This window comes from Saimiri boliviensis, chromosome 11, assembly GCF_048565385.1.
Source record: "Saimiri boliviensis isolate mSaiBol1 chromosome 11, mSaiBol1.pri, whole genome shotgun sequence".
NCBI lineage: Eukaryota > Metazoa > Chordata > Mammalia > Primates > Cebidae > Saimiri > Saimiri boliviensis.
Window position 1 is genome coordinate 31,419,089 of NC_133459.1, and position 12,180 is coordinate 31,431,268.

A 12,180-nucleotide genomic window follows, 5' to 3' on the forward strand; every position below is an offset into this window, starting at 1 on the left:
GTCCTGGAGGGCAGAGAACCTCTTTTTTTTTTTTTTTTTTTTTTTTTTTGAGACAGAGTTTCACTCTTGTTACCCAGGCTGGAGTGCAATGGCGCGATCTCTGCTCACCACAACCTCCACCTCCTGGGTTCAGGCAATTCTCCTGCCTCAGCCTCCTGAGTAGCTAGGATTACAGGCACGAGCCACCATGCCCAGCTAATTGTTTGTATTTTTAGTAGAGACGGGGTTTCACCAAGTTGACCAGGATGGTCTCGATCTCTTGACCTCGTGATCCACCCGCCTCGGCCTCCCAAAGTGCTGGGATTACAGGCTTGAGTCACTGCACCCGGCTTTTTTTTTTTTGAGACAGAGTTACTCTGTTGCCCAGGCTGGAATGATGCAGTGGCCAATCTTGGCTCACTGCAACCTCCACCTCCCCGGTTTAAGCAATTCTCCTGTCTCAGCCTCCACAGTAGCAAGTGCCACTGAATACGACTAATTTTTTTTATTAAAAAAATGTTTTGGCCGGGCGCGGTGGCTCAAGCCTGTAATCCCAGCACTTTGGGAGGCCGAGGCGGGTGGATCATGAGGTCAAGAGATTGAGACCATCCCGGTCAACATGGTGAAACCCCGTCTCTACTAAAAATACAAAAAATTAGCTGGGCATGGTGGCGCATGCCTGTAATCCCAGCTACTCAGGAGGCTGAGACAGGAGAATTGCCTGAAGCCAGGAGGCGGAGGTTGCAGTGAGCCGAGATAGTGCCATTGCACTCCAGCCTGGGTAACAAGAGCAAAACTCCGTCTCAAAAAAAAAAAAAAAAGCCGGGCGCGGTGGCTCAAGCCTGTAATCCCAGCACTTTGGGAGGCCAAGGCGGGTGGATCATGAGGTCGAGAGTTCGAGACCATCCTGGTCGACATGGTGAAACCCCGTCTCTACTAAAAATACAAAAAATCAGCTGGGCATGGTGGCGTGTGCCTGTAATCCCAGCTACTCAGGAGGCTGAGGCAGGAGAATTGCCTGAACCCAGGAGGCGGAGGTTGCGGTTAGCCGAGATCGTGCCATTGCACTCCAGCCTGGGTAACAAGAGCGAAACTCCGTCTCAAAAAAAAAAAAAAAATACATATATATATATATATATATATATATATATATATATATTTAGTACAGACAGGGTTTCACCATGTTGGCTGGGCTGGTCTTGAACTCCTGGGCTCAAGTGATCCAGCCGCCTCAGCCTCCCAAAGTGCTGGGATTACACGATTGAGCATCCGCACCCAGCCAGCCCCCATTTCTTTTACCAGTGACCTTCCCTTGATTGAGCCCACTCTCTGCTATAGAGTCCCCACTCTCTCTGTCTCTGTCCTCTTACTGACCCAAGGTGCCCCTCAAAGAACCCTTAGACCAGAACTAAGACTGTCTTTCAGCTGAAGTGTTCAGGCCCTGCCCTATCTCACCTGCAGGGAGGGCTGTCTACACTGGTCCCAGCCATTCTGGCTGGGCTAAGGCCTCACTGCTCATTTGCATTCATTTACATGTGATCACTTACCATTCAAATACCCAAGCCTGGGCTGGTGAGGAATGGCTGCACATATGCATGCTATTTGTATATTTCCCTGTTAGTGAGAAAATACTCAAGCCCTTTTCCCTCCCGAGCTCCCCAAGGTCACCCTGTTAAGGGTCTGAGTTGAGGAGATCCAATCCTGCGGGTTGGGCTCCGCAGAGAAAGTACAACAGTGCACATTGTTACATGGGAGCTAGTCTGGGTTCAGAACCCAGAAGTGCACTGAGAACATGGTCGCTCCACAGCATCTGTGTGCTACCACTACTCAGTTCTATATTCATGGCACCTGATCATGGCACTCTCTTCCCTCACCCAGAACCATTTTGGGGGCACCAATTGGCATGTGAGATTCAATCTATTTGTCTTCCCTCATTAGTCCAACCACTTCCTTTCCAGACAGAGAAACTGATGCCCAGAGAACATGCAAAAATACAGATCATATCCACCATCAATGCCACTTTCCAGACTGGAAGCATGTGGGCCATTCTCTTGGAGGATGGGGGAGGCAATTCTACTCTGTGTAATAAAATCTGCTGTGTCAGCATGGTGGCTCATGCCTATAATCCCAGCGTGGGAGGTGGGAGAATTGCTTGAGGCCAGTAGTTCAAGGCTGCAGTGAGCTATGATCTCACCACTGCACTTCAGCTTGGGTCCCAGAGTGAGACACCCCTCTCAAATAAAAAAGGAAAGAAGGAAGGAGAAAGGAAGGAAGGAGAGAAGGAAGGAAGGAAGGAAGGAAGGAAGGAAGGAAAAATATCACAAAAAATACTTCTGGGTGGAATTAGAGGTGATTTTTTTTTTTTTTTTTTTTTTTTTTCTGAGGCGGAGTTTCGCTCTTGTTACCCAGGCTGGAGTGCAATAGCACGATCTCGGCTCACTGCAACCTCCGCCTCCTGGGTTCAGGCAATTCTCCTGCCTCAGCCTCCTGAGTAGCTGGGATTACAGGCACGCGCCACCATGCCCAGCTAATGTTTTGTATTTTTAGTCGAGACGGGGTTTCACTATGTTGACCAGGATGGTCTAGATTTCTTGACCTCATGATCCACCCACCTTGGCCTCACAAAGTGCTGGGATAGCAGGCGTGAGCCACCGCGCCTAGCTGAGGTGATTTTTATCTATAACTTTGTGTTTCTCTGCATTTCCCAGATTATTTTTGAGCATGAGTTCATTTTGTAATCAGAAATTTCTCAGTAAAAAGGCCGAGCATGGTGGCTCATGCCGGTAATCCCAGCACTTTGGGAGGTCGAGATGTGTGGATTGCCTGAGCTCAGGAGTTCGAGACCAGCCTGGGCAACACGGTGAAACCCATCTCTACTAAAATACAAAAAATTAGGCTGGGCATGGTGTTTACACCTGTAATCCAGCACTTTGCAAGACCAAGGCAGGAGGATCACGAGGTGAGGAGATCAAGACCATCCTGGTTAACACGCTGAAACGCTGTATCTACTGAAAATACAAAAAATTAGCTGGGGGTGGTGGCATGCGCCTGTAGTCCCAGCTACTCAGAGGCTGAAGCAGGAGAAATACTTGAACCAGGAGGCAGAGGTTGTAGCCAGCTGAGATTGCACTACTGCACTTCAGCCTGGTGACAGAGGGAGACACCACCAAAAAAAAAATTAGCTGGGTGTGGCAGCTAGTGCCTGTAGTCCCAGCTACTTGGGAGGCTGAGGGCAGGAGAATTGCTTGAACCCAGGAGGTGGAGATTGTAGTGAGCTGAGGTCATGCCACTGCACTTCAGCCTGGGTGACAGCATGAGACTCTGTCTCAAACAAACAAACAAACAAAAAAGATATCTAAGTCAACTCTGCCAACCAAGCTGAGAGGTGCTATTTTTTTTTTTTTTTTTTTTTTTTTGAGATAGGGTCTGGCTTTGTTGCCCAGGCTGAAGTGCAGTGGCACAATCTCAGCTCACTGCATTTCCACCTCCTGGGCTCAAGCCAATCTCCCATCTCAGCTTCCTCAGTAGCTGGGACTACAGGCAAGAGCCACCACACCTGGCTAATTTTTGTATTTTTTTGGTAGAGACGGGTTTTTGCTATGTTGCCCAAGCTCATCTCAAACTACTAGACTCAAGTGATCTGCTTGTCTCAGCCTCCCAAAGTGTTAGGATTACAGGCATGAGCCACTTCGCCGGGCCTATTTTTAAAAAATTAACTAATTAATTAATTATTATTATTTTTAAAGATGGGGTTTCACCATATTGGTCAGGCTGGTCTCGAACCCCGACCTCAGGTGATCTGCTCACCTCGGCCTCCCAAAGTGCTGGGATTACAGGCGTGACCACTGCACCTGGCAATTAATTATTTTTTTTAGTGGAATCTTACTCTTATTGCCCAGGCTGGAGTGCAATGGCGCCATCTCAGCTCACTGCAACCTCCACCTCCCTGTTTCAAGCAACCTCTGCCTCCCTGTTTCAAGCAATTCTCCTGCCTCAACCTCCTGAATAGCTGGGATTACAGGCATGTGCCACCATGCCTGGCTACTTTTCTATTTTTAGTAGAGACAGGGTTTCTCCATGTTGGTCAGTCTGGTCTCGAATTCTCGACCTCAGGTGATCTGCCTGCCTTGGCCTCCCAAATTGCTGGTATTACAGGCATGAGCTACCATGCACAGTCTATTTAATTTATTTTATTATTATTATTATTTTTGAGACAGAGTCTCACTCTGTTGCCCAGGCTGGAGTGCAGTGGTGTGATCTTGGCTCACTGCAACCTCTGCTTCCCAGGTTCAAGTGATTCTCCTGCCTCAGCCTCCCAAGTAGCTGGGATTACAGGCACACGCCACCATGGTCTGGCTAATTTTTGCATTTTTAGTAGAGATGGGGTTTCACCATGTTGGCCAGGCTGGTCTGGAACTCCTGACCTTGTGATCCACCAGCCTCAGCCTCCCAAAGTGCTGGGATTACAGGTGTGAGCCACCTCTCCTGACATTATATTTTTCAAGTTAGAGACAGTCTCACTCTGTCATCCAGGCTGGACTGTAGTGGCGATCACAGCTCACTGCAATTTAGAACTCCTGGGCTCTTGATTTCTGAAATCCTTGTTCATGTAGGAAAAGAAAAAAAAAACTCCTGGGCCCAAGTAATCCTCTTGCCTCAGTCTCTCAAGTAGCTAGGACCACAGACACACACCAACATGCCTGACTAACGTATTAATTTTTTTTGTATGGTGGGGGGTGGTTCTTGCTATGTTGCCCAGGCTGGTCTCGAACTCCTGGCCTTAAGTATTTCTCTTGCCTTGTCTTTCCAAAGTGCTGGGATTACAGGTAAGAGTCACCTTACAGGCCGGGCGCGGTGGCTCAAGCCTGTAATCCCAGCACTTTGGGAGGCCGAGGCGGGTGGATCACGAGGTCGAGAGATCGAGACCATCCTGGTCAACATGGTGAAACCCCGTCTCTACTAAAAATACAAAAAATTAGCTGGGCGTGGTGGCGCGTGCCTGTAATCCCAGCTACTCAGGAGGCTGAGGCAGGAGAATTGCCTGAACCCGGGAGGCGGAGGTTGCGGTGAGCCGAGATCGCGCCATTGCACTCCAGCCTGGGTAACAAGAGCGAAACTCTGTCTCAAAAAAAAAAAAAAAAAAAAAAAAAAAAAAAAGAGTCACCTTACCCAGACAGGAAATGCTATTATTGTTATTTCCATTTTCAAGAAGAAAAACCCAAGAGTCAGGGAATTCTTTTTTTTTTTTTTTGTCATCAGTTATCATTAGTTTATTATAAAAGAGATATGGAAATTATTTACATGATGAAAGATTTCAGAACTTCAGTGGAATGGGCAGCTTCACATTGATGCCATTTCAATAGTGACTTATTTCAGTCTACGTACTTTCCAAGAATGTCACCATCTCTAAATAGGAAATAATCCTTGTCATCTAGAACTACTTTGGTGCCTCCATATCCTGGGAGAAGAACTTTATCTCCAACTTTCACGCTAACTGGTTGTATCTCTCCACTCTTTCCTTTAGAACCTGATCCAACAGTGACTACTATTGCCTATAATCCCAGCACTTTGGGAGGCCGAGGCGGGTGGATCACAAGGTCAAAAGATCGAGACCCCCATCTTGGTCAACAAGGTGAAACCCCGTCTGTACTAAAAATACAAAAATTAGCCGGGTGTGGTGGTGCACGCCTGTAATCCCAGCTACTCGGGAGGCTGAGGCAGGAGAATTGCTTGAACCCAGGAGGTGGAGGTTGCGGTGAGCTGAGATCGTGCCATTGCACTCCAGCCTGGGTAACAAGAGCAAAACTCCGTCTAAAAAAAAAAAAAAAAAACTTTTCCTTGAGATTTTTTTCTGGAAGCATAATGCCTCCTTTGGTTACAGTTTCAGCAGCACTCCTTTCAACCAATATTCGGTCAAAGAGTGGGAGAAACTTTCTAAACACCTGTCCTGCCATGACTCCCTCAGCCTCAGACTTGTACTCTGCTCTGGCGCACCGCGGCAAGGAGAGACCCGTGGCACGGCCCTCGCGACACGTGAAAAGGCCACCCAGCTCGCAGGCGCCCTCGCCTCGGCCTTTTTTTTTTTTTTTTTTTTGAGACTGAGTTTCACTCTTGTTACCCAGGCTGGAGTGCAATGGTGGGATCTCGGCTCACCGCAACCTCTGCCTCCTGGGTTCAAGCAATTCTCCTGCCTCAGCCTCCCTAGTAGCTGGGACTACAGGTGCGTGCCACCATGCCCAGTTAATTTTTTTGGTATTCTTAGTAGAGACAGGGTTTCACCATGTTGACCAGGATGGTCTTGACCTCTTGACCTCGTGATCCACCCACCACGGCCTCCCAAAGTGCTGGAATTATAGGCGTGAACCACCGCGCCTAGCCAAGTCAGGGAATTCTCAAAAATTTGTCCTGGCCAGGAGTGGTGGCTCACACCTGTAATCCCAGCATTTTGAGAGTCTGAGGCAAGAGAACAATTTGAGCTCAGGAGTTTGAGATTAGCCTGGGTAATGTAGTGAGACTCCTTCTCTACAACAAATAAAAAACTAGCTGGTACATGCCTGTGGCCCAGCTGTTCAGAAGGCTGAGAAAGGGGGATCCTTTAGCTCAAGAGGTCATGGCTGCAGCGAGCTGTGATCATGCCACTGCACTCTAGCCTGGGTAACAGAGCAAAACCCTGCCTCAAAAAAAAAAAAAAAAAAAAAAATGCCAGGCGGGGTGGCTCACATCTGTAATCCCGGCACTTTGAGAGGCTGAGGCGGGTGGATCACGAGGTCAGGAGTTCGAGACAAGCCTGGCCAACACGGTGAAACCCCATCTCTACTAAAAATACAAAAATTAGCCAGGCTTGGCCAGGCACGGTGGCTCACGCCTGTAATCCAAGCATTTTGGAGGCCAAGGCGGGCAAATCACCTGAGGTCGGGAGTTCAAGCCCAGCCTGACTAAGATGGTGAAACCCCATCTTCTTAAAAAAAGAAAGAAAAAAAAAAAAATATTAGCCAGGCTTGGTAGTGCATGCCTGTAATCCCAGCTACTCAGGAGGCTGAGACAGGAGAATTGCTTGAACCTGGGAGGTGGAGGTTGCAAGATCACACCACTGCACTCCAGCCTGGCGACAGAGCAAGATGCTGTCTTGAAAAAAAAAAAAAAAATTGCCAGCTTAAGTTTGGGGCCGGGCGCGGTGGCCCAAGCCTGTAATTCCAGCACTTTGGGAGGCCGAGGCGGGTGGATCACGAGGTCAAGAGATCGAGACCAACCTGGTCAACATGGTGAAACCCCGTCTCTACTAAAAATACAAAAACTTAGCTGGGCATAGTGGCGCGTGCCTGTAATCCCAGCTACTCAGGAGGCTGAGGCAGGAGAATTGCCTGAACCCAGGAGGCGGAGGTTGCGGTGAGCCGAGATCGCGCCATTGCACTCCAGCCTGGGTAACAAGAGCGAAACTCCGTCTCAAAAAAAAGAAAGAAAGAAAGAAAAAAAAAAAAAATTGGCCGGGCACGGTGGCTCAAGCCTGTAATCCCAGCACTTCAGGAGGCCGAGGCGGGTGGATCACACGGTCAAGAGATCGAGACCATCCTGATCAACATGGTGAAATCCCGTCTGTACTAAAAATACAAAACATTAGCTGGGCATGGTGGCACGTGCCTGTAATCCCAGATACTCAAGAGGCTGAGGCAGGAGAATTGCCTGAACCCAGGAGGCGGAGGTTGTGGTGAGCCGAGATCGTGCCATTGCACTCCAGCCTGGGTAACAAGAGCGAAACTCTGTCTCAAAAAAAAAAAAAAAAAGTTAATATCAGGAGCTGGGTATGGTTGCCTGTGCCTGTAGTCCCAACTACTCAGGAGGCTTGATGCACGAGGATCACTTGAGCCCAAGAGTTTGAGTCCAGTCTGGGCAATATAGCAAGACCCCATTTATAAAATAAATATGTGAATTATAAATAAAATTATTATTGGGAGGCTGGGTGTGGTGGCTCATGCCTGTAATTCCAGCACTTTGGGAGGCTGAGGCAGGCGGATCACCTGAGGTCAATAGTTTGAAACCAGCCTGACCAACGTAGTGAAAACCCATCTCTATTAAAAATACTAAATTAGCCAGGCATGGTGGTACACACCTGTAATCCCAGCTACTTAGGAGGCTGAAGCAGGAGAATCACTTGAACCTGGGAGGCAGAGGTTGCGATGAGCTGAGATCCCACTCCAGCCAGGGCAACAAGACTGAAACTGGGCCGGGCGCGGTGGCTCAAGCCTGTAATCCCAGCACTTTGGGAGGCCGAGGCGGGTGGATCACAAGGTCGAGAGATCGAGACCAACATGGTCAACATGGTGAAACCCCGTCTCTACTAAAAATACAAAAAAAAAATTACCTGGGCATGGTGGTGCATGCCTATAATCCCAGCTACTCAGGAGGCTGAGACAGGAGAATTGCCTGAACCCAGGAGGCGGAGGTTGTGGTGAGCCGAGATCGCGCCATTGCACTCCAGCCTGGGTAACAAGAGCGAAACTCTGTCTCAAAAAAAAAAAAAAAAAAAAAGAGTGAAACTGTCTGGAAAAAAAAAAAAAAAACAAACAACAAATTCTATTGGGGCTCGTCTGGCCTAGAGAACAGTGATTTGCATGCTCTCCTGTATGATGTATGCACAATACCCCATTCTGTGGGGAGGGAAGTCACTTGCCCAATGTCACACTGCATGCTGCATGAAAAACCAGCTTAGGCCCCAGAGAAGGCTGCTTTGCAGCCTGGGAGGAGGTGACAGGCCCTGGCATGATCTGCCCTGCCTTCTCCAGGACCTGAATGCCCCTCTCCACTCAGGACAATGGGAACACCTCCTGCCAAAGCCTCTGCTGGTCCTCTCAGTGGGGAGGAGTGAGGAGAGAATGGAAGAGGCTGTAGAATGAGGGGTGTGGGGGACTCCACACAGAGCCAGCAACAAATGGGCAGGGCAGGGACTGGAGGAGGAAGGAAGGCCCTCTCTCCACTGGGACTTTGAGAAGGGGCCATTTTGGCGGGAGGATGGGCCCAGTTTGCCTATTGGTACGCATGAGACCCCGGGCACCTTCGCTCACTGCCTCTACACATCACCCAGAGCACAGGACAGAGGCACCAATGCCCCAGCTCTCCAACGCTGTGTGACCTCGTGCAAGCCACTTCGTCTTCTCACCTGTGAATTGGAGACGATAGTCCCTGCTTCCCAGGGCTGTTTGGAGCATTAAAGGCAATCACAAAAGTGAAGGACCCCCGCTGGGGTGGGCGAGGCAGTCCAGCAAAGGCTGGTTGCTACAGTGACAGTGGCACTCCTCTCCCAGCCTGCCCCACACAGCTGGCAATGGCCAGGAGAACTTGTTGGGGGAGGAGCCCCCTTCCTTCCTGCCCCTTGCAGCTGGGTATCAAGATCGGAGACCAGATGTGTTGGTGAGTGACTCAGCGCTTTCCTGCCTGGAAACTCCTCCCTGCCTGTGTCACCAGGCTGGGCCAGGGAGGGTGAGACAGCAGACTGGGGGTAGGAGTGGCTGATTCTGAACAATCTCAGGGGAGCCATGGGGGAAGGAAGGGAGAGGGAAGGAGGAATGAGAATGGTGCGCCTTGGCCTGCAAGATGGGCCAAGGAAGATGGGATGGAGCGGGTGGAACCCTTCTGAGACTGTCAAGGAGGAGGTAGGATGAGGGTTTCCTTGTCTAGTCAACCTAAAATGACCAACTGTGCACTCTTTCCTCCTCCCACCTGCAGACATCCTATTCCCAGTATTTCCAGGCCAGCCCAAACCCATTCGTCCTGCCCTCCTGGGCCGCATGCCCACGTGATGCTCCCTTCCTTCCCTTTCCTCTCCTCCTCTTCCCAGCCAACCACCTCCACTTCCCCACCTCCCTCTGACTGGCCCTGTGACTAACTCCGCGGTGCCCACACTCTCTAGAAGGTTGTCTTCCATTGCCTAATCCCTAACCCGGCTCAGCTTAATCTGTCAGGGACAGTAGGCAGTTTGACCTGGTCCTTCTGGACCTTCTTGGAGCTTTTTTTTTTGAGATGGAGTCTCTCTCTGTCACCCAGGCTGTAGTTCAATGGCGTGATCTGGGCTCACTACAACCTCCACCTCCTGGGTTTAAGCAATTCTCCTGCTTCAGCCTCCCAAGTAGCTGGGATTACAGGTGTTCACCACTACGGCTGGCTAATTTTTGTATTTTTTGTAGAGATAAAGTTTCACCATGTTGCCCAGGCTGGTCTCAAACTCCTGACCCCAGCTGATCTGCCCGCCTTGGCCTCCCAAAGTGCTGGGATTACAGGCCTGATTTCATGCCCGGCATCTTCTTGGAACTCTTTTCTTCACCTAAATAGCACCCTGCTAGTTTCTGTTCTATCTCTTGGATAATTCCTTCTCTATTCTCTTCTTCCCACTCTCCCTCTTAAAGGTAAAGTATTTTCTAGTTCACTCCCTTCCTTCCTTCCTTCCTTCCTTCCTTCCTTCCTTCCCTCAATGGAGTTTCGCTCTTGTTGCCCAGGCTGGAGTGCAATGGCATGATCTCAGCTCAATGGAACCTCCACTTCCTGGGTTCAAGCAATTCTCCTGCCTCAGCCTCTCGAGTAGCTAGGATTACAGGCATGTGCCACCATGCCTGGCTAATTTTCGTATTTTTTAGTAGAGACAGAGTTTCACCATCTTGGCCAGGCTGGTCTCGAACTCCTGACCTCAGGTGATCCACATGCCTCGGCTTCCCAAAGCGCTGGGATTACAGGCGTGAGCCACCATGCCCTGCTCTAAGTCCTGTCCTTTCTAGTGGATTAAGTGCATGGATCTTGGCATAAACTTGGGTTCAAGTCCTGGCTCTCCCTTTCACTAGCTGTGTAACCTTGAGTAACTCCTCAGCTTCCTCCTCCATTAAATGGGTTGATCTTACCTACCTCCTGGGGATCTAATGCAATAATGCACATAAAGCATTCAGTACTGGGTCTGGCGCATAGTAAGGAGTTCAGGTAATGGCACCTGTAGTTAATATCCTTTCTTTCTGGTCAGTTCTCTCCACCTCCCAACTCCTACCTACTGGACATGTTTTGCTGGATGTCCACATCAAATTCTAAACAGCTAAAAGGAAAATGCAACTCTTCTTTTTCATTCCTAAACACTAACTTATCTTGCTGCCCCTAGCTCTGTTAATGCCGCACCATCTTTTGTCAGGCCCAGCCCTCAGGGATGTTGTACAAACAAGTACCAAAGCTATGTGCAGAGGAGACCGACTTGAAAAATCATTTCCCAGTCTGGTGAGAGAGCTAGACAGCCAAACAAATATAATAAGATAATTGCTCTACTAGAGGTTTATATGGAGGACTTTCTGTGCTTAGAAGGAGTGCTGAGGTGCAGCTGGATCAATCCAGGAAGACTTCCTGGAGACGATAGCATTTGGGTTGGCACCTGTAGGCTGAGTAGGAGCTTGAAAGGTAGACAAGTCAGGGAGAGCCAGAAAAATTACCCACAGACAAAGGTGTGGCTATGAGAAGGCAGGGACTGGAAGCTCATCTGTGTTTTAGAGAGGTTCCCTGGGGCTGTGGAGGATGCTGGAGAGGAGAAAAGCTGAGGCAGCAGACAGACCCAAGAGGAAGATTTAGTATCTGAAAGTTGACTCCTGCTCTGCCAAGCAATGCTGTGCAACCTTAGGAAAATCACTTGAATTCACTGAGCTTTCATCCCTCATCTGTCAAATGGAGAGAATAACAGGCACCCATGGGGATACTGGGGAGGGCAGAATGAGCTAATGGAGGGGAAAGTGCTAAAGTGCTGGATAAACCCAAGCTGTTGTTATTGTAGAGAATCCTCCGGGGCAGGCCATGTTTCTGCCGCAGCCCCACCTCAAAAATGGCCTCCCTGAGCCTCCTGCAAGTCAAAATCCACATCCTCCAGGGCTTGGGGGTGGAGTTGGGTGCAGGATGCAGGGGAAGGGTGCACACGTACCTGACTATGGATCTTGGCTCACTGGCTCTGTGACCTGCGACCAGTGTCTTCCCCCTCTGAACCTCATTTCATAGAGCTAAGAACCCAACTAACAGGGCTTCTGTGAATTCTGTGGGACGAGGTAAGTGATCATTAATTGTAGACCGTTAGTTCCCTGTCCCCTGCTCTCCAATTCCCTCCTCCAGGGCCTGGCACCAAGCTGAGCAGAGTTGGAAACAGTAAATATTTAATAACAGATGGGCTGAGAGCTCCTAAGTGAAGGGAGATGT

General features: G+C 49.4%; 1 protein-coding gene across 1 annotated transcript; it reads right to left on the reverse strand.

The window, feature by feature from the left end:
• Positions 1-5,265: 5,265 nt before the first annotated feature.
• On the reverse strand, positions 5,266-5,933 carry LOC141580389 (10 kDa heat shock protein, mitochondrial-like). The gene is made up of 2 exons (XM_074381493.1): positions 5,766-5,933; positions 5,266-5,531 (listed from the first exon to the last, which is right to left on the reverse strand). The coding sequence occupies exons 1-2, from the start codon at positions 5,931-5,933 to the stop codon at positions 5,352-5,354; spliced, it is 348 nt and encodes a 115-aa protein (XP_074237594.1). The 3' UTR covers positions 5,266-5,351.
• Positions 5,934-12,180: the final 6,247 nt, after the last annotated feature.

Coding starts and splice junctions, on each gene's coding strand:
- LOC141580389 (XM_074381493.1), bottom strand. CDS start 5,933: ATGGCAGGACAGGTGTTTAGAAAGTTTCTCCCACTCTTTGACCGAATA. Junction 5,532..5,765: donor GTTTTGCTCTTGTTACCCAG/GCTGGAGTGCAA, acceptor CTGGGATTATAG/GCAATAGTAGTCACTGTTGG.